This window comes from Mesoplodon mirus (genome assembly GCF_964341445.2).
Source record: "Mesoplodon mirus genome assembly, chromosome: 2".
NCBI lineage: Eukaryota > Metazoa > Chordata > Mammalia > Artiodactyla > Ziphiidae > Mesoplodon > Mesoplodon mirus.
This window is the reverse complement of record NC_138977.1, coordinates 26548331-26569337: the sequence shown is the minus strand read 5'-3', so window position 1 is coordinate 26569337 and position 21007 is coordinate 26548331. Positions and strand designations below refer to the sequence as shown.

Genomic DNA, 21007 nt, shown 5'->3' with positions numbered 1-21007 from the left:
CATTGTATTAAGACAGTTCTTTCCAGAGGTGATTAAGGGATTTATAGTGAGGTGTTAGGAAATTACCTTTTAAAGTAGGGGAGGATACAAATGTCAGATGGGTTTAGCTTTATTCATTTTCCGAAGAGAAAGGAAGTAGTCTAGAACCATTATCTTAGACTTTTTCTTTTAAGCAGAAAAAGTCTTATTTTTTTTTCTTAACTAAATTATGTAGGACCATAAACAAGATGAAAACTGGAACACCTCAGGTAAAATAAAGTCAGTAGTATGGTTCCACCCACCTGGCCCCCTCCCCTGCCCCCAGATCACCTGAGACCCCCCTTGGTGGAATCCTAGGGCTGGGTGGTAACCTACAAGATGCTGTAGGATGCCTCCTGTTGAGAGCATCTGATGAGATTTTTCATCTCTCTCAGCCTCAGTTAGAAGGGAAACTTGACAAATTCTACAAGACTTTGGGCTAAACTTATTCTATTTCTTTGGTCTCCTGGCAGGCAGGAATTTGTGGATGCTTATGTGAATTATGTGTTCCAAATCTCAGTTCATGAATGGTACACAGCTTTCTCCAGCGGCTTCCTAAAGGTGTGTGGTGGCAAAGTGCTTGAGCTCTTCCAGCCTTCAGAACTGAGGGCCATGATGGTGGGGAACAGCAACTACAACTGGGAGGCCCTGGAGGAGGTAAGCCTAAAAGGTGCAGTCTGTTACCTCTGAGGGAGCAGCACCGGCCTGGGCACAGTGCCCAGAACCCGGTCTCTTTCTTACGTATTCTGTAGTCAAGGAGGATTTGGAGTCCTCCTGCATCTCAGTGGTTATTTCTTACTCTCCAGTGCAAATGGTATACAGATGTCCACTTGTAATATTCTTCCGGAAGATAATATTTTTCTTTCTGTCTCTTTTGGGCAGACTGCCATCTACAAGGGTGATTACTCAGCCACACATCCCACTGTGAAACTATTTTGGGAAACATTTCATGAGTTCCCCTTGGAAAAGAAGAAGAAGTTTCTCTGTAAGTAATATCAGTATGGTATCTGTCCACATTTCAGTTTTGCATGTGGTATAGGATGGTATACTCCATGGTGAATTGAAGTTCAACTCTTTTAAATGGTAAAGGGTAAGGAAGGAAATATATTTACATTTTTTGTCTTAGTGATATCTGAGGCGCAACAGAGGTTGTTAATCCTTATTTGTTGTGTAACGGGGTGGGTTGCATGAAAGGAAGAAAATCATTTCACTGATTTTTTTTTTTTTTTTTTTTTTTTTTTTTTTTTTTTTTTGTGGTACGCGGGCCTCTCACTGTTGTGGCCTCTCCCGTTGCGGAGCACAGGCTCCGGACGCGCAGGCTCAGCGCCCAGCCGCTCTGCGGCATGTGGGATCTTCCCGGACCGGGGCGCGAGCCCGTGTCCCCTGCTTCGGCAGGCGGACTCTCAACCACTGCGCCACCAGGGAAGCCCTTCACTGATTTTTAATTGCTCTAAAAATACTAGTTATTTTATATGAAGGTGATTCCTTTAAGTATTACATTGATGAAATCGAATCGTTTGGATTAACCTCCCTTATCTTTCTAGCCTTTTGAAAATATTAGTGTCTACTGCAGATGTAACTGGGGAGATGTGATTTATAATAGCTTTATTGAGATTTAATTCACACACACATACTGTTACAATTCAGCCATTCAGAGTGTACAGTTCCGTGGTTTTTAGTATATTCGGAGTTGTGAAACTATCAATTAATTTTAGAACACGTTCATCACCCCAAGAAGAACACTGTACCCATTAGCAATCTTTCCCCATTTCCTCCCAGCCTCCCACCCTCACCAGTCTGCTCTGTGTCTATGGATTCGCCTGTTCTGGATATTTCATATAAATGGAATCATACAATAAATGGTCCTTTGTGACTGGCTGGATGACGTTTGAGAATGGTAGTACATTTGGAAAGGAAAATGAAGTCTAGTTTACATGAACAAATTACCCTTTTAAAAATAGTAGAAATCTTTGTGTCATTGTATAATCAGAGTCATAAATTAGCCATTGAATAGCATAACATTTTTATCAATTTAAAATGAAAAAAACAGAGTTTGAAAGGCAGTCTCTTTTGCTTTTTAAGAATGAGCATATATTAGTATTAATGCAAGATTTACCCCCAGATTCTACTGCTCCCATGGAGTAAGGATGAGAGGAAGCGGAGATCTTACAAAAGAATTCCTAAAAAGAGCCCTGCTTCCCCTCTGCCCGGTTACAGGGGCCCTTGAGAAATAGCGGCATCTGAGTCAAAATGACAGGATAAGATTTGCCAGTGGGTCTTGTGGAACTGTGACATTCAAGAGGCACTAGCCCTTGGTCCGGGGATTTCCTTAAAAGAAGATGTTTTTCTGTTCAGAGACCATTGGACTTCCATAAATTTTTATTAACTTTACAGATTTGGCAAGCATGTTTATGTATCGTAGCCTCAGGTAGTGACAGGTTATTTGAAAGTGCTCCTTAACTAATGATTTCATTGTATCGATAGTTAATTTTCTAGCAGTTCAACAAAGAAGGTTATCTAGTGCTGGAAAACAGGAAAAGACAGCTGGGTTGGTCTTTTTTTTTCCCTCCAAGTCACAAGTGTGTCGCAAGAGGGAAACGTCTCATATAATGTCAGTGTCAGATCTTCTGGTTTAAGAAAAATGGAGAGACAGGGAAAGGCAAGCAAACAGATCCCAAATGGAAATTCACCAGCCAAGGGGTATAATAAGCACAGACACTTGAGGGGAGAGGAGAGACCCTGAGGCCCCATGGACTGTAGTCTTCTTCCTGGTTTCTGAGGTCAGCCCTTTTCCTAGGTCAGCAATTCCCTTTTTGATTCTGTGAAAGCTCGTAACATTTATGAGGCCATACATTTCACTGAGGCCATTTTTTCTTCGGGGGCATTTTTGAGCATCTTTCCATTGGATGGATGCTTTGTGTCAGTGTATAATTAGGGTCTGAAATTAGCCAATGAAAAGTATAGACTTTTTATCCATATAAAACCAAAACACAGGGTGTGACAGGCCATCTCTTGCTTTATAAGTGAGCCTTTATTAATATTAATACAACACATATTGGCACAAAAAAGTGGCTGTCCTTCTCACATGAGCCACAGGGTGTCAGCCCTTCCCTTCTGTTCCTCCCTGAGCCGCAGAGAGCCGCTCCCCGTTTACCTAGCTGGTGTTTCCCATTCTCCGCAGTGTTCCTGACAGGCAGCGACCGCATCCCCATCTATGGCATGGCCAGCCTGCAGATCGTCATCCAGTCCACGGCCAGTGGGGAGGAGTACTTGCCCGTGGCCCACACTTGCTACAACCTTCTTGACCTCCCCAAGTACAGCAGCAAAGAGGTCCTGTGTGCACGGCTGACCCAGGCCCTCGACAACTACGAGGGCTTCAGTTTGGCCTGAGGCTCCCCAGCTTGCCCCAGACTCCCCCCTTCCTCCACGTCCACGTTGAGGCCCGTACAGAAAATCACGGGGAGTGAGTTCTGGTTTTTTCTATTGTGTGAGTGGGTTGGAACTTTTGAATCCTGAACCCGATGGATGCACTTCTGGGGTGGTAAGTTTTGAAAAATCAGGGGTTAGGGATAGGGTGCAACACCGGCCCTCGTCTGGGAAGCGATTTTGTTTCTAAACCCAGTTCCCCGTTGTTCCTTGCACCTGTGACTGTGCTGTACTCTGGTGGATAAACGGGCCGTGGATCCTTAAACTCGCATTCCCCAGATGTCTCTCTCAGCCCCGATCTTTCCTCCTGACGCTTCCCTGTCTTCCTAACGTCTCACTCCTCTGCAAGAATGATTTGACTGACCTGTCCTTTCTCACCCGCACATGCAGAACATCTCCTTTCTCTGCAGCCTTGGAAATGCTCCTGGCTTGTTGCCGTCCAACCCTAAGGACTAAGAAGGAAAGGATTACTTCAGAAATTCCCAAGCCCAACAAGCTGAATCTGGGTCCATGACTTTGGCGGAACTCTTGCGAATTTATGGGGAGCCTTTCATAAACCTGCCTTTTGCCTAAAAAAACCGTTCTTGAGGGACTGGCCATCTCCCTGTGGCTCTGTGAATTCCCGGCCCTCCTCAGAGGGGTGCAGAGCCGCATAGCTTCGCAGCTGAGCCGAACTCTGTCTGGTGGCCCCGCCAAGCCCTTTTGACAACAAGATGAGGTAACAGGCCCTCACCCTCTTGCATCATTGTGCTCTTGGAGCAGGTTGCATTAATTTTCTAAGGAGTATTTTCTCCCAGAAAAGTAGAATAAATTGCCTATCCTTTTCCCTATCACTTTCTGTCTCTACCACTTCATCTCTCCTCCCACCCTCCTACTTTTCTCTTCACTTCATCCCATTCTGTTACCTGACTTAATGTCCCATCCTCTCCTCCTAGGGGGTGCGCGCAGTCTATTTTCAGTTTCTATTTAAATTGCAAAATTTCTACTCAGATTTTTTTTTCCTCCTCCCTAACTGCTAAGACTGAAGGACATTCTTTATTATGGAACTTTTGTTGATTGCATTTGGAATGTGTGTTTACAGTGGGATTTCAGGAGGGATTGTGTTTGAAGCAAATATATGTATTTCAGAAATCCTGACACACTCAACCTTCATCATGGGATAAGAAACGTCTACATGAGCAAAGAATCCATGTCAGCCTAATTTTAAATTCTTAGTCACTAGAGAAAAGACTTATTTATATAAAATGAAGTATTTATGAGCCGTGAGACGGCATCTAATCTCAGTGAAGGATTGTAGATTTTTTGCTTTTTGTTTTTAAAACTTATTCCAATTGCTAAATTGGTAGTTTTTCAGTCTTTATAATACAAGATTAAAAAAGATATAGTTATATGAAATGTTTATTTTCTATGTGTGTGCATATAGTTCGATATTATGCAATAAATTTGCTGTTTTAACGTAACCAGAACTATTTCTTCTTGTACTTGCAGAACGGGTAGCTTGCTTTCAGTAGAAGAATTAAGTCACCTACCCGAGTAATCTAATAGAAGGTCAAATTTGCTTCCTGCCACAAGAGAGTAGAACCAACTGCTGGGAAAATGAAGAGGAAAACAGGGTGGGGGGGAGCATATGGCATTAAGGAGGGATGGGATTTCTGAAGCTTCTGATGGGTGAAAAGGCATTTCTCACGGAGCGGAAGGCCTTATTTAGCAAGGGCTTGAACATGGGGGCATATTTAAGGAAGGGCCAGGGACAATTCGAAGGGAGCATCAGAGGAAACAGAATAATGGTAAATAAGACTGGGGAGAAAGTTTCAGTAAGTTTGGGGCTGAGGAACCAGGCTAAGCCTTGGACCTTCAAAATGTTGAGAGCCTTGGGGTGGGGGAAGGAGGCAGTGATATGAGTTGAGCCTGGTTTTAAGAAAACGCGGATAAGGGTACATGTGTTGGAATGGAGTGGGAAGGACAGCCGCTGAGAGCAGCAGGGTGGCAGCAGTGGAAAGAGAAGAGCTGTGCGCAGGAGAGACGAGGCGATGGGAGCCTTCAGGGAAAAGGAGGCATTAAAGGTGAGTCTAAGACTTAGTCATCTAATGGCTGATGCTAATTAGCCCACTTATACACAGCAAAAATTTTTTTCAATAAGTTTAAAAAAGAATTACCATGTACTGTTTTTACCAGACTTAATAGATGGTTTAAAAGTGGTAAAGAGAACAGTAGCTTTCCATTAATAAGTTCCCTTCAACAAACACTTAAGAGCATACATTAAGTGCTCAGTTTGCAGGACAGAAAAGCCTGTTACCTTTAATTTTGAATGAAAATAGCCAAGTTATTTTGAATTTGAGGGGGGGGGTCCTTCAGAATCCTCATCCATAAAATAAGGAGATTGGACCAGATAATTTCTAAGGTCACTGAGCTCTAAAATTACTGTATGCAGAGATGCTCAATAAATTCTTCTAAATGTCTGTTGCATGAATGAAATTCTGTGCTGCTTTTCTAAAAACTATTTTTCTGGCATATTCTCCTCTTTTTTCCTTTATCACTATTGCTTTAGAAGACTCTTTAGGTAGGCATTTCTAGATTTACCTACCCACCTACCTTCCCTCACCTGCAGACAGACATTTGGAAGTTTATTCACTGTTTTCAGAAATGTACCTATTTAATGAAAGCATAATCTCATTAAAATAAGGCAACTTGTGGTGGGTGGGATTTAATGAAAGTGTAACCAGGCGATTTAGCCAATTGTGATGGCTCCCGCTCCGTGCAAAAGCTTTTTGATGACTAGAAAGGTTCTCTATTAATAATCTGGAGAGTCAGGGTTGGCAACTACAGCCTGTGAGCTAAAAATGGGTTTTACATTTTTTAAAGGGTTGGGAAAAGATATGTGACAGCAATTATCTGGCCTATAAAGCCTAACAAACATGTTAACATCCGGCCCTTTACAGAAAAAGACGTGCCCCAACCCTTTGAGACCAGACTTGCAGGAATCACAGTAACAGAATTGATAACTTACTTACTGAAGTGTCAGGAGGAACTCGGTCGTAGCTGATGTTGAGCTAGAGAGAAATTTCTGGGGCTTTCTGCCACAGGGGTAAGAAAATCAAGCTTTGTCTAAGATTAACCCACAGAAATAGGCTTCAAGGTTTTGACTGTGATAAACTACCAGGTATTGATCGTAGGCCAGACCCTGCACCAAGCATTATCTACACGCTATTCAGTTTAATTGCTACCACTGCCCTCCTGGCTCCACCGTTTACTAGCTGTGTGGCCTTGGGCAGGTTTCTTAACCTCTCTGTAGCTCATTTTTTTCCTGTTTAAAATGGGAATAAAAATAATGCCTTCCTCATGGAGTTGTAATGAGAAGTAGATGAATTAATTAATGGAAAGCACATAGAACAGTGCCTAGCACATAACACGCTCTCAGTAACTATAATTTTCATTCTTATCCCAGTTTTTCACATGAAGAAATGAATGTTTAGAGAAAATAATTTGTTCACTGTCACAGTGGTAGGACGTGAACTTGACCATTCCTCTATATTATGCCCAGCTGCTAGGGTGGGCAGCAGATTTGACCAGGAATGGATAGCTAGAGATGAGGTTTGCCTAGAGCCCAAATAAAAAGACACATTGTGATGTGGCAGGTGACTTCCCTGAGCACCCATCTGCAAGTGGTCATAGTGCAATAAGCTTTGCTTTCCTGCCACTGTGCAGTTCAGTAAGGCAATTCTATTATCATGAGACTAAAATACTGATCAGATGTGTGGCTTCTATGTCATCTGCTGTGGATCTCATTGGAGTTAGTGTCTGTGGGCATTTAGTTGTCAGCCTAGTACCTGTTAACTTCTCCCAGACCATAGTTTGGAATTGATGGTCAAACAGTAGATGCCAAGTTGGTGAACATGTGGAGGTGTGCTAGGTGAGTGGTGTCCCTGGAGAGGGCAGTGAAGCTCTGTGCCCATTCCCACATACCTTGCTCTATGTATCTCTTCCATCTGGCTGTTCCTGAGTTGCAGGACTGGAGGTGATGCCACCAAAATGGCAGTGCAGGATACCCAGCCTCCATTCTTCCACAAAGATCAACATTTAGCCGTCTATCCATGAACAAAACCAGCTCTGGGAGAGCTCTGGAGCCCACTTAAGAAACTTCAGTAATGCAGTTGAACATAAAGCCTGAGAATAACCATACAAAAAGGGGAAGACAGCTTCATTCTGCCTGCATCATCCCATCCCCAAAGCCAGCGGTGCTCAGCGCCAAGAGGGAGTGCCCAGCTAGAAAGAGGACCCTTCATTAGGAAAGGGGAGTGGGGTGAGTGACCAGCTTCCCCTACCTTTTGGGGCACCTCATGAAGGTCCCCCTTCAGTTTCACCCCACTCACTTAGAGAGTGGCAAAGCTGAGACACATAGAAATGGGGGACAAGGAAGAAAAAGCAGGTGCTCCCAGAAGCAGGCACATAGCAGGAGCAGCTGTGGTTTTGAGACACCTGCTCCACAGACAAATCCAGCAGCTTTCACCACTGAAGAAACCAAGAGATGGCACAACCACCATGGACCCCCACAGGTATTTGCATTCACTGACATCAGCCACCTCAGTCCCTACCTATTTTCTTCCCAGCCTGCCCCACTCTGGCCCCTGCTAGAGCTCAGGTACCACACGAGCAGCCAGCCCAGGCCTCTGTGTGAAGACAAGATGCCAGCCTACATGCCCCATCACCATGTGTGCACTTGGGGCCAGCCCCTCCAGCAGTGTACTTGCACACTGCCAGCCTGACACTGGCCTCCACTGTGGTGTGCACACCCAGGGGGAGACTGCAGCCACAGGAGAACATGCAGACAGCCAGGGACCCTTGCAGCTGCCAGCGTGCCCACAGTTGGCCCTTGCTGCCTGCCCTGGCGCCCATCACTAGGTGTGTCTGCAACTGGCCCCTGCCACTACATAGGCATCTGTAGCTGATCCCTGCAGCGGAGTGTGTACACACCACTGGCCCTGGCCACCACACTGCCTGTCCTGGTCCTTGGACCAGGGGGTGCTGCTGAGGACCCCAAGCACCACTGCAGCCTTTGTGGACTCCCTGCAGCATTCATCAAGGACCATTCAGTTGCTGATGCTATGGACCCCAGCAACCTGAGCCAAAGAGAGATCACGCCCCTCCCCCCCAACCCACTGCTGCCACACAACCCCACACTTGGTACCCTGCACCACTAGACCTGGGGTCACAGCATGTTGTAGTGTGCTCCACCAACCCTTGCAGGTGTGAAAGTCTTCACTTACCAACGTCAGTCCATAATGTCTGGAAGAGGTGACTGCTGCTTCAAATGCACAGACACCTGTGAAAGGCTATAGGGATCCTGAAGAATCAGGGAAATATGTCTCCACCAAAGGAATACAGTAAACTTCCAGGAACTGGCCCTAAAGAAATGGAGATCCGGGAGATTGCCTGATAGAGAATTTAAAATAATTGTCTAAAGATGCTCAGAGAGCTACAAGAGAACAGAAAAACACTTTAATGATATCTGGAAAATAGTACAAGAACAAATAAGATGTACATCAAAGAGAAAATCTGAAAAAAAATTTTGGAGCTGAAGAATACAATAATTGAACTGAAGAATTCAAGAGAGACCTTCAACATCAGACCTGAACAAGAAGAAAGAATCAATGAGACAGATCAATTGAAAGTAGCCAGTCAGAGGAGCAAAAAGAAAAAAAGAATGAAAAGGACTGAAGAAAACCTGTAAGACTTAGGGGACACCATTAAAAGAAACACTGTACATATCATTGGAATTTCAGAAGGAGAAGAGGTGGAGAAAGGTAGAAAGCTTATTTAAAGAAATAATGGCTGAGAATTTCTCTCAAACCTGGGAGAAATTTGGACTTCCAAATTCATGAAATAGGTTTATTTTCAATCTAAAATGATCTCCTCCAAGATAGATAGATACATAAAAAAACGGTCTAAAATCAAACCCAGAGAATTTTAGAGCAGCAAGAGAAGAAAAAATCTCGTACAAGGGAACCCCCATAAGGAAATGAGCAGATTTCCCAGTAGAGGCCTTGCAGGCCAGGAGAGAATGGGATAATATATTCAAGTACCGAAAGAAAAAAACCCTGCCAACCACGAATACTTTACCCAGCAAAGTTGTCCTTCAGAAATGAAGGTGAGACAAAGACTCTCCCTAACTAACAAAAATTGAGGGAGTGCACCACCACTAGACCTTACTTATAAAAAAAAAATGCTGAAAGGAATTCTTGAAGCTGAAATGAAAGGATACCAGTTAGTAACATGAAAACATAAAAATATACAACATACTGGTTAAGATAATTACGTAGTCAGATTCAGAATACTCTAATACTGTAATATGGTAGTGTGTTAATGACTTTACTCCAGTAAAAGGTTAAAGGACAAAAGTATTTAAAAACTATAGCTACAATAATTTGTTAATACATAATATAAAATATAAATTGTGACATCAAAAACATAAAAGAGGGAAAGTAAAAGGGTAGAGGTTTTGTATGCAATCAACATTAAATTATCAGCCTAAAACAGACTATTATAAGTTGTTTTATGTAAGCCTTATTTATGGTAATAACAAAGCAAAAGCCTACAGTAGGTTCACAAAAGATAAAGAGGAAACTAAAGCATAATCACTATGGAAATTCATCTCACAAAGGTAGGCAGAAAGAGAGGAAGAAAGTAACAAAGGGACTACACAAGACAGCCAGAAAACAAAAAGATGGCATTAGTAGGTCTTTACCTATCAATAATTTCTTTAAATATAAATGTACTGAATTCTCAAAAGACAAAGAGTGGCTGGATGGATAAAAAACCAAAACTCAACTATATGCTGCCTACAAGAGACTCACTTCAGCTTTAAGGACACACACAAGCTCAAAATGAAGGTGTGGGAAAAGATATTCATGTGAGTGAAAACCACAAGAGAGCAGGGATAGCTATACTTACATCTGACAAACTAGACTTTAAGCCAAAAGTGGTAACAAGAGACAAAGAAGATCATATAATGACAAAGAGGTCAATTTATCAAGAAGATACAACAGTTCTAAATATATAATCACCTAACATTGGAGATAAATATATTAACAAAATACTAACAGATCTGAAAGGAGAAATAGTTGACAATACAATAATAGTTAACGACTTCAGTATCCCACTTTTAACAAAGGATAGATCATCCAGACAGAAAATCAATAAGGATACATTGGACTTGAACCATACTTTAGACTAAATTAGTTAAACAGATATATACAGAACATTCCATCCAAAAGAAACAAAACACACATTCTTCTCAAATGCACATGGAACATTCTCCACAATAGGTCATATCATAGGTCACAAAACAAGTCTTAGCAAATTTAAGATTGAAATCATACCAAGTATCTTCCAACTACAGTGGTATGAAACTAGAAATCAATAACAAGAAGAAAGCTGAAAATTTCACATGTGGAAATCAACACACTCCTGAACAAACAATGGGTCACAGAGGAAATCAAAAGGAAAATAAAAAAACACCTTGAATCAAACAAAAATTAAAACACTTCATACCAAAACCTGTGGGATGCATCAAGAGCAGTTTTAAGAGAAGTTGATAGAAATGTCTACATTAAGAAAAAAGATCTCAAACAACCTAATTTTACCCCTTAAGGAAGTAGGAAAAGAAGAAACTAAGCCCAAAGTTAGCAGAAGGAAGGGGATAATATAAATAAATGAAATAGAAACCAAAAAATTACAGAAAAGATCAATGAAATTAAGAGCTGGTTTTTGAAAGATAAAATTGACAAACTTTTAGCTAGATTAAGAAAAAAAAAGAAGGGCTTCCCTGGTGGTGCAGTGGTTGAGAATCCACCTGCCAATGCAGGGGACACGGATTCAATCCCTGGTCTGGGAAGATCCCACATGCCGTGGAGCAACTAAGCCTGTGAGCCACAACTACTGAGCCCGCGTGCCTAGATCCCGTGCTTCGCAACAAGAGGAGCCACCGCAATGCGAAGCCTACACACTGCAATGAAGAGTAGCCCCCACTCACCGCAACTAGAGAAAGCCTGCATGCAGCAACCAAGGCCCAACTCAGCCAAAAATAAATAAATAAAATAAATTTATTAAAAGAAAAAAAGAAGACTCAAATAGATAACATTATAAATGAAAGAGGAGACATTGCAATGGATACCACAGAAATACGAAGGATCATAAGAGACTATTACAAACAATCACACACCTACAAATTAGATAACCTAGCAGAAACTGATGAATATGTAGAAACATGACACTGTAAAACCCTTAGAGGAGAACACAGAACACTCTTTGACATAAATTGCACAAGATCTTTTTTGATCCACCTCCTAGAGCAATGAAAATAAAAACAAATAGGATCTAATTAAACTTAAAAGCTTTTGCAAAGCAAAGGAAACCATAAAAAAAAAAAAACCTCAGAATGGGAGAAAATATTTGGAAACAAAGCAACTGACAAGGGATTAATCTCCAAAATATACAAGCAGCTCATGAAGCTCAATATCAAAAAACCAAATAATCAGTCAAAAAATGGGCAGAAGATCTAAACAGACATTTCTCCAAAGAAGACATACAGATGTACATGAAAAGATGCTCATCACTAATAATCAGAGAAATGCAAATCAAAACTACAATGAGGTGTCACCTCACACCAGTCAGAATGGCCATCATAAAAAAATCTACAATCAATAAATGCTGGAGAGGGTGTGGAGAAAAGGGAACCCTCCTACACTGCTGATGGCAATGTAAATTGGTACAGCCACTATGGAGAACAGTATGGAGATTCCTTAAAAAACTCAAACTACAACTACCATATGACCCAGCAATCCCACTCCTAGGCATATACCCAGAGAAAACCATAATTCAAAAAGATAAATGCACCCCAATGTTCACTGCAGCACTATTTACAATAGCCAGGACATGGAAGCAACCTAAATGTCCATTGACAGAGGAATGGATAAAGAAGATGTGGTACATATATACAATGGGACATTACTCAGCCATAAAAAAGAACAAAATAGTGCCATTTACAGCAACATGGATGGACCTAGAGACTGTCATAGTGAGTGAAGTAAGTCAGACATAGAAAGACAAATATCATATGATATTGCTTATATGTGGAATCTAAAAAAGGTACAAATGAACTTATTTACAAAACAGAAGTAGAGTCACAGATGTAGAAAACAAACTTATGGTTATCAGGGGATAAGAGGGGGGAGGGATAAATTGGGAGATTGGGATTGACATATACACACTACTATATATAAAATAGATAACTAATAAGAACCTACTGTATAGCCGAGGGAACTCTACTCAATACTCAGTACTCTGTAATGACCTGTATAGGAAAAAGATCTAAAAAAAGAATGGATATATGTATATGTATAACTGAATCACTTTGCTGTACATCTGAAACTAACACAATATTGTAAATCAACTATACTCCAATAAAATTTTTTAAAAAATGAGATGCAGAAGTCAGAGTTATAAAAAGAAAAATCAGCTGAATCATTTAGAGAAAATTTGGCCATAAGATGAGCAGATTATATAATTTATAAGAATTGCTTAAGTTCTTTAAAACTTAATGTTCTCATAACCATACTTAAAAAGTATGTTTTTGAAATCATGCTCACTAATACCCAATAAAGCTCAGGATGTGTGTGAAAAAAAACCCCAAAACAAAAAACTTCATGGGACTTCCCTGGTGGTCCAATGGTTAAGACTTTGCCTTCAATGCAGGGGCTGTGGGTCTGATCCCTGGTTGGGGAGCTAAGATCCCACATGCCTTGTGGCCAAAATAAAACAACAAACCATAAAACAGAAGCAACATTGTAACAAATTCAATAAAGACTTAAAAAAATGGTCCACATCAAAAAGAATCTTAAAAAAAACTTCAAATGTCCATTAAAAAACCCCAAAACTTAGAAACATACAACCTACCAAGGCTGAATCATGAAAAAAATAGAAAATCCAAACTAGTAATGAGGAAGGAGATTGAATCAATAATCAAAAACCCCCCAATAAGAAAACCATAGACCAGATGGTTTCACCAGTGAATTCTACCAAACATTTAAAGAAGAATTAATGTCAATCCTTCTCAAACAGGGAACATTCCAAAACTCATTTTATGAGGGTAGCATAACCTTGGTACCAAAGCCAGATAAGGACACTATAAGGAAAGATAACTACAGACCAATATCCCTGATGAATATAAATGCAAAAATTCTCAATATTTGCAAACTGAATTCAATAGCACATTACAACAGTCATACACCATGGTCAAGCATTCCTGGAATGCAAGAATGATTCAATGTATGCAAATCAATAAATGTGATACATCTCATTAATAGAAGGAAAGATAATCTCATATGATCCTTTCAATAGATGCAAAAAAAGCATTTGACAAACGACAACATCCTTTCATGATAAAAAAACTCTCAACAAATTGGGAACAGAAGGAACATACCTCAACATAACATATGATAAGTCCACAGCTAACATTATACTCAATGTTCAAAAGTTGAAAGCTCTTCCTTTAAGATCAGGAACCAGTTAAGGGTGACCATTCTCACTCCTCCTATTCAACACAGTACTGGAAATCCTAACCAGAGAAATCAGGCAAGGAAAAAAAGACATCTAAATCAGAAAGGAAGAAGTAAAACTGTCATTGTTTGCAGATGATATGATCTTATATATAAAAAATTCTAATGACTGCACCAAGAAAAGCTAGAACTAATCGAGGAATTCAGTAGTATTATCGGACACAAAATCAACATACAGGAATCAGCTGTGTTTCTATACACTAACAATGAAATATCTGAAAAAGAAAAAAACCAATCCCTTTAATAACAACATGAAAAACAATAAAATATTTAGGAGTAAATTTAACCAAGGAGGTGAAAGATCTGTATACTGTAAACTACAAGACTTTGGCCAAAAAAAAAAATTGAAGACACAAAGAAATGGAAAGAGATCCTATGTTCATGAATCAGAAGAGTTAATACTGTTAAGATGTCCATACTACCCAAAGCCATCTATAGATTCAATGTGATCCCTATCAAAATCCCAATGGCATTTTTCACAGAAATAGAACAAATAATTTTAAAATCTGTGTGGAACCACAAAAGATCCCAAATAGCCAAGGCAATCATGAGAAAAAAGTATGAATTGGAGGCATCACACTTCCTGTTTCAAACTACACTACTATAGCTATAGTAATAACTATTTCAAGCTATACTACAAAGCTATAGCAATTAACATAGTATGGTACTGGCATAAAAAAGAATAGACCAATGGAACAGAATTAAGAGCCTAGAAATAAACCTTTGCATATATGGTTAACTGATATTTGACAGGAAGCCAAGAATACTCAATGGGGAAGGAATAGCCTCTTTAATAAATGATGTTAAAAAATAAATAAATACATGAATGAATGAATGTATGATGTTGGTAAAACTGGGTAGTCAAATGCAGAATGAAATCGGACCCCTATCTTACACTATTCACAAAAATTAACTCAAGATAAAGACTTAAACACAGGACCTGAAACTAAAACTCCTAGAAGAAAACACAGGGAAAAGGCTTCCTGACATTGGTCTTCACGATGATTTTTGGATTTAACACCAAAAGCTTTAACACCAAAGACAAAACTTGATAAGTGGGATTATATCGAACTAAAATAGCTTCTGCACAGCAAAAGAAACAACCAACAAATAAAAATGCAAACTATGGAATGGAAGAAAATATTTGCAAACCATACATCTGATAAGGAGTTAATATCCAAAATATGTAAATAACTCATACAACTCAATAGCAAAAATAACCAAACAATTTGATTTTAAAATGGGCAGGAGAACTCAATAAATACGTTTTCAAATAAGACATACAAATGGCCAACAGGTACATGAAGAGGTACTCAGCATCACTAAACATCAGGGAAATGCAAATCAAAACCACAAGGAGATATTCATCTCACACCTGTTAAAATGGCTATTATCAAAAAGACAAGTGTTGGTGAAGATGTGGAGAAAAGGGAACCCTTGTGCATTGTTGGTAGGAACGTAAATTGGTATAGCCACTATGGAAAACATCATGAAGGTTCCATAAAAAAATAAAAATAGAACTATCATACGATCTAGCAATCCCACTTCTGGGTACATATCCAAAGGAATTATAAACAGGATCTTGAAGAGATGTCTGCACCCCCATGTTCATTGAAGCATTGGGTCTGTCAAAGGATGAATGGATAAAGAAACTGTGGTGTATATATACCATGGAATATTATTCATAAGAAAGAAGGAAATCTTACTATTTGTGACAACATGGATGGACCTTGAAAGTATTATGCTAATTAAGTCAGAGAAAGACCAATACTGTATGATCTCACTTATATGTGAAATCTAAAAAGCCTAACTCATAGAAACAGAGTAGAATGGTAGTTATCAGGGGCTGGGGAGTGGGGAAAATGGGGAGATGCTGGTCAAAGGATACAAACTTCCAGTTGTAAGATGAATACATTCTTGGTATCTAATTAACAGCATGGTGATTATAGTTAATAACACTGTACTATATACTTGAATGTTGCTAAGAGAGTAGACCTTAAATGTTCTAACTACAAAAAAGAATGATAATTATGTAATATGATGGAGGTGTTAGCTAATGCTATGATGGTAATTGCTTTACAATATATTAGTGGTTCAAATCAACATGTTGTACACCTTAGACTTACACAATGTTACATATGTCAATCATATCTCACTAAAACCGGAAAAGATAAAGGAAAAAACAGCCAAATCACTGTTAACTGGATGAGGGAGAGAAAGGTGGAATGAAGGCGGGCATACAACAGAACGTCAAAACAGATTTGAGGTGCAGCCCAATGAATAGAATGTTTTGTGTTAGGGTCAAGCATAGAAGAGGAAATATATAAAATCAAGGCTAATATGCAGAATTTTATCATTTCCTCTCAAAAAGAAATGAAAGTTGGTTGTCTCCAGTTTTCTTTGGCTCTTAAAAATGGAGCCAAGCATATTTTAAAACATTTGTTAAGTCTCTAGAATATCTAAGAACATGAGGCCCAAGTAGCCTTCGTACTACTGAGCTGGGGTTGCTTGAGTTACGAGTCTTCTGGTTTGTGAATGTCTTCATTTTTAAGAGATGCCTCTGTGGAGCACTGATAGGCGCACTGGCAGCCTCCACCTGCAGACTTATCTTGGGGAACAGTATCTCACAAAGCTGAGGAGGAGCTTGTGATAAGGAAGACAGTAGGTCCTCATGTCTTCAGAATAGGTGAAAACTCTCCTGCAGATTAGATCAAGGAGATTCTCCAGTTGGATGTGACACAGAAGCTACCACCATGCCTTTCCAACCCAGGGAAGGAGGGGTTGGTTAACCTCCCTTGTGGAGTGAGAAACAGGGATATGCAACACAATAGGTGCTGGAGGAAGTGTCCACCCCATTGTGGGCAGATTCTTTGCATCTATATTGATAACGGCCTCTCCCACGGATTAGCTGATCCAGGCTTTAGTGTTTTATTTCCTTCTAAAAGTAATGGAGTGTGTACTCCTGAGTTATGTGTGGCATGGAGAAAATTAGTTCAGATGTTAGCTTTTTTTTTTTTCTTCCAAGAGTGGCTGGATGCTTGGCAGGGTGCACAATCATATGGTCTTCAGATCTTTTAAAAGCTGATTTTCCTGGGCCTAACCCTGGGGGAACTGGATACAATCTCTGGTTATTATTGATTCATTTCCCATTGGTGTTGAGCTTCCTGAGAAATTAAATAAGATCTAAAACTCACACACATACACTCCTCAGGTGAAGGGAAACTCTAAACCAGATTAGTTTCACGGTCACCTTTTTTTTAGGATTAGGAGAAAAAGAAAGGCAAAGAGCAGATATGGAAATAATCCCAATGCCTACAGTGTCATAAGAGGCCTGGGGCTCTTGAGAGCAAAGGTCAATAGCAAGTGCCAACTAGGTACTAGATCGTGGTCCCAGAGGGACCAGCCTGCCACTGCCAAAGGCTTCTTGTTAAAAACGTGTCTCCTGACCTTTTGTGCCTGGGCTCTCCCAGGAGCTCAGATGCTGGTGTAGCAGACTCAAGGGCTCTCAAGTTCAAGTTTGGCACATTGTTCGGAGAAGAGACCCGGAGTTGCTGAATTTATGGGGGGCAGGGCCCCATTCAATGAGAGTGGAAGGTCATTTGAACCCGAAGCTTGCTCTGTTGCTGGCCTGAGCAGTGGCACCCCGACTTTGCCCCCCTGGCGCTGATGAGGGAGTGGAGGATGACCCCAGGCCCTCTCCTGGTCTCAGCCTTGTCCACAGGCTTGGTGAAACATAGGATGCTAATGAGGGGCTTGCTGAAATCAGAGCAGCTCTTCTCCCTGGGGTGTGCTTCATTTTTAGTTGTTTAAAAATACAGCCTGAGGGCTTCCCTGGTGGCGCAGTGGTTGAGAGTCCGCCTGCCGATGCAGGGGACACGGGTTCGTGCCCCGGTCCGGGAGGATCCCACATGCTGCGGAGCCATGGCCGCTGGGCCTGCGCGTCCGGAGCCTGTGCTCCGCAACGGGAGAGGCCACAACAGTGAGAGGCCTGCGTAACGCAAAAAAAAAAAAAAAAAAAAATACAGCCTGAGACAGAAATTTCAGGATACCAGGTGCCTAGAAATCAGTTCAAAGGTTATTCTGTTCCTTCCCTGCACAGAATGCAGGCAATCCCACATCTGTCTCCGATCAGTTAATTCCTTTGACATATCTGAGCAGATATGGACCTCCCAAAATGCCCTAGGGAGAAGCAGACTTAGAGGAGTTTGCCCTGCTCCCGTGAGGGAAGGGATTTAGCAAGCAAAGGTCTCACGGAGAAAGCTGCACACACATTTTGATGCAGATTGCTTGAGAAGAGTCAGAATTTTACTTTCCCTGCCAAGAGAATGGGGTCAGTGCTCCCATAAAATCTTTCTCACCGGTTAGTGCTGATTTGTGCTTAAAGTGCTGGAGGCGCCCTCTGTTTCTGACTAATACAAACAAGGGACCAGAGGTCGAGGAGAAGGGTGGTGGTGGGGAATACAATTCCTTTTTTGTAGTGATTCAAAATGTCTTGTTTGGATTTCAGCAGAGCAAGAATCTTTGTCTCAATATTTGATGATAACAGCCCGCCACCATCCTTTACTGCAGATGTATTGTGTGCTCACTTTATGTTCATCCAAGTAAATTCCCATAATAACCCCGATAAGGGACGTACTCTGATTATTTCCACTTTTTAGATAAAGAAACGGAGACAGGGAGGGTAAGGAATGTGCACAGGTCGCAGAGTGGAGCCATCTTTCTGCAGTCTGGACCTTAAGCATCGAGCAGCATTTGGCCTCCACTGGGATTGTTGGGTACCGTCTCTGTCAACCCAGGATTTGGAACTGATCGGAGATGCTTATTTCCGCAGATACCCAGGATGCTGTCTGCACCCTCTACTTCAAGTGAGGTCTTTGGACCAGCAGCATTGCAGCACCTGGAAGCTTGTCCGAAAAATGCAGATTGTCAGGCCCCCCCAAGGCGACTGTTCTACAAGACCCCTGGCCAGTATTTCAGTTTGAGAAGCACTGCCCTCTGCTACCAGAGAGAAATAGATCCTTCACTCTCTCCCCGTGTTCCCTCCCCTTTGTCTAATCTCATCCAGTAATTTTAAGTTCTTCAAAAGTAAAATAGGGGGCTTCCCTGGTGGCGCAGTGGTTGAGAATCTGCCTGCCAATGCAGGGGACACGGGTTCAAGCCCTGGTCTGGGAAGATCCCACATGCCACGGAGCAACTAGGCCCGTGAGCCACAACTACTGAGCCTGCGCATCTGCAGCTTGTGCTCCACAACAAGAGAGGCCGCGACAGTGAGAGGCCCGCGCACCGCGATGAAGAGTGGCCCCCGCTCACCACAACTAGAGAAAGCCCACGCACAGAAACGAAGACCCAACACAGCCAAAAATAAATAAATAAATAAACTTAAAAAAAAAAAAAAGTAAAATAGATAGGACTTCCCTGGTGGCGCAGTGTTTACGAATCTGCCTGCCAATGCAGGAGACACGGGTTCAAGCCCTGGTCCGGGAAGATCCCACATGTCGCAAAGCAACTAAGCCCGTGTGCCGCAACTACTGAGACTGTGCTCTAGAGCCCGCGAGCCAACAGCTACTGAGCACACGTGCCACAACTACTGAAACCTGCATGCCTAGAGCCCGTGCTCCGCAACGAGAAGCCACCGCGATGAGAAGCCCGCACACGGCAACGAAGAGTAGCCCCCGCTCGCCACAACTAGCGAAAGCCCACGCGCAGCAACGAAGACCCAACACAGCCAAAAATAAATAAATAGATTTATAAAAAAAATTAAGAAAAAACTAAAATAGATAAATAAGGACCTACTATCTACACAGGGAACTATATTCAATATCTTGTAATAACCTATAATGAAAAAGAATCTGAAAAAGAATATATATATATATATATATAACTGAATCACTTTGCTATACACCTAAAACATTATAAATCAACTATACTTCAGTTAAAAAAAGCACCAGTTACAGAAGAATAACAATATCTCAAAATATCTTACCAAGAAGTACTCAACGCTGTAGAACCAGAAGCATGACAAGGATTTCTCAGCATCTTTGAATTGTTTTTGAGAAATTAAAGGAAGATTCAAACGTGTGGAAGATATGAGTTTCAGAATTCACAATAACATATAATTTATACATACAAAGGCTCAGCTGAGACATGGAACTCCAGAGGTCTCGAATTTGGTTCTTGCTGCGTTTTGCACTGGGCCGCGTTCCCCGGAAGATGCTGCACAACTCGGATCCACCCTGTGGTACAAGCCTTGTTGATGGAGGGGAGCAGTGAGAAGCAAGCTGTCAACAAGCCCAGTTCCTGCCAAAGCCCACTTGCCGGCCTGCCAGCCAGCATTCTGAAAATGCATTTGGGAATTTCTACTTTCAGCTTTTACTGAATATGAAATTCAACTGTGTATTTATAGCCTTGATAAGCGGACCCAGCTTAGGGATAACCCTGATACATTTTGTCTTACAAGATTCAGAATCCATTTCTAGAGGGGGTAATAGTGAGGCCATTGGAAGCAGTGACGAGGACTGTGCTTCTCTCCCAACCTCCCCCAGTCGGTCCCTGTTCTGAAATTCCCATTCAGTTCGTCCACAGTGCTGCAAACGGATAGAGGAGGAGCAAAAACATTTCCAGGGGAGTCGGGGGAGGCCGTCTGGAGGACCATCAGGCTTTTAAACAGGCTGTAGAAGCTGGTGTACTTGGGCCAGCATCACTTTCTGGTCCCTCAGAGGGGCGACAGCAAAATAGGACTTAAGAAAATGAAGGGTCGCTATATACTGCTTGCCACTCTGACTCAGTTTTATTACTTTGGACCCAGTGTTTCAAAAAGTAAGTTACTCAGGTGAGCTTCAGTGTTTTTTTTTAAATTTATTTATCCCATTTATTTTATTTTTGGCTGTGCTGGGTCCTCTTCGCTGCACGTGGGCCTTTCTCCAGTTACTGCAAGCGGGGGCTACTCTTCC

The 21007-nt window shown here is 41.4% G+C and overlaps 1 protein-coding gene across 5 annotated transcripts in view; it reads left to right on the top strand.

The window, feature by feature from the left end:
- The window catches only part of HERC3 (HECT and RLD domain containing E3 ubiquitin protein ligase 3), a 142496-nt gene extending 137592 nt beyond the window's left edge, over positions 1 to 4904 (top strand). For 4 of the 5 annotated variants that reach the window (XM_082611401.1, XM_082611398.1, XM_082611399.1 and 1 more), the window contains 3 exons: positions 492 to 675; positions 901 to 1003; positions 3200 to 4904. In XM_082611401.1, coding sequence (XP_082467527.1) covers positions 492 to 675; positions 901 to 1003; positions 3200 to 3408 — 496 coding nt within the window. In that variant the 3' untranslated portion in view covers positions 3409 to 4904. The remainder of the gene's footprint in view (positions 1 to 491; positions 676 to 900; positions 1004 to 3199) is intronic. The other variant, XM_082611402.1, reaches the window with a different exon arrangement.
- Positions 4905 to 21007: the final 16103 nt, after the last annotated feature.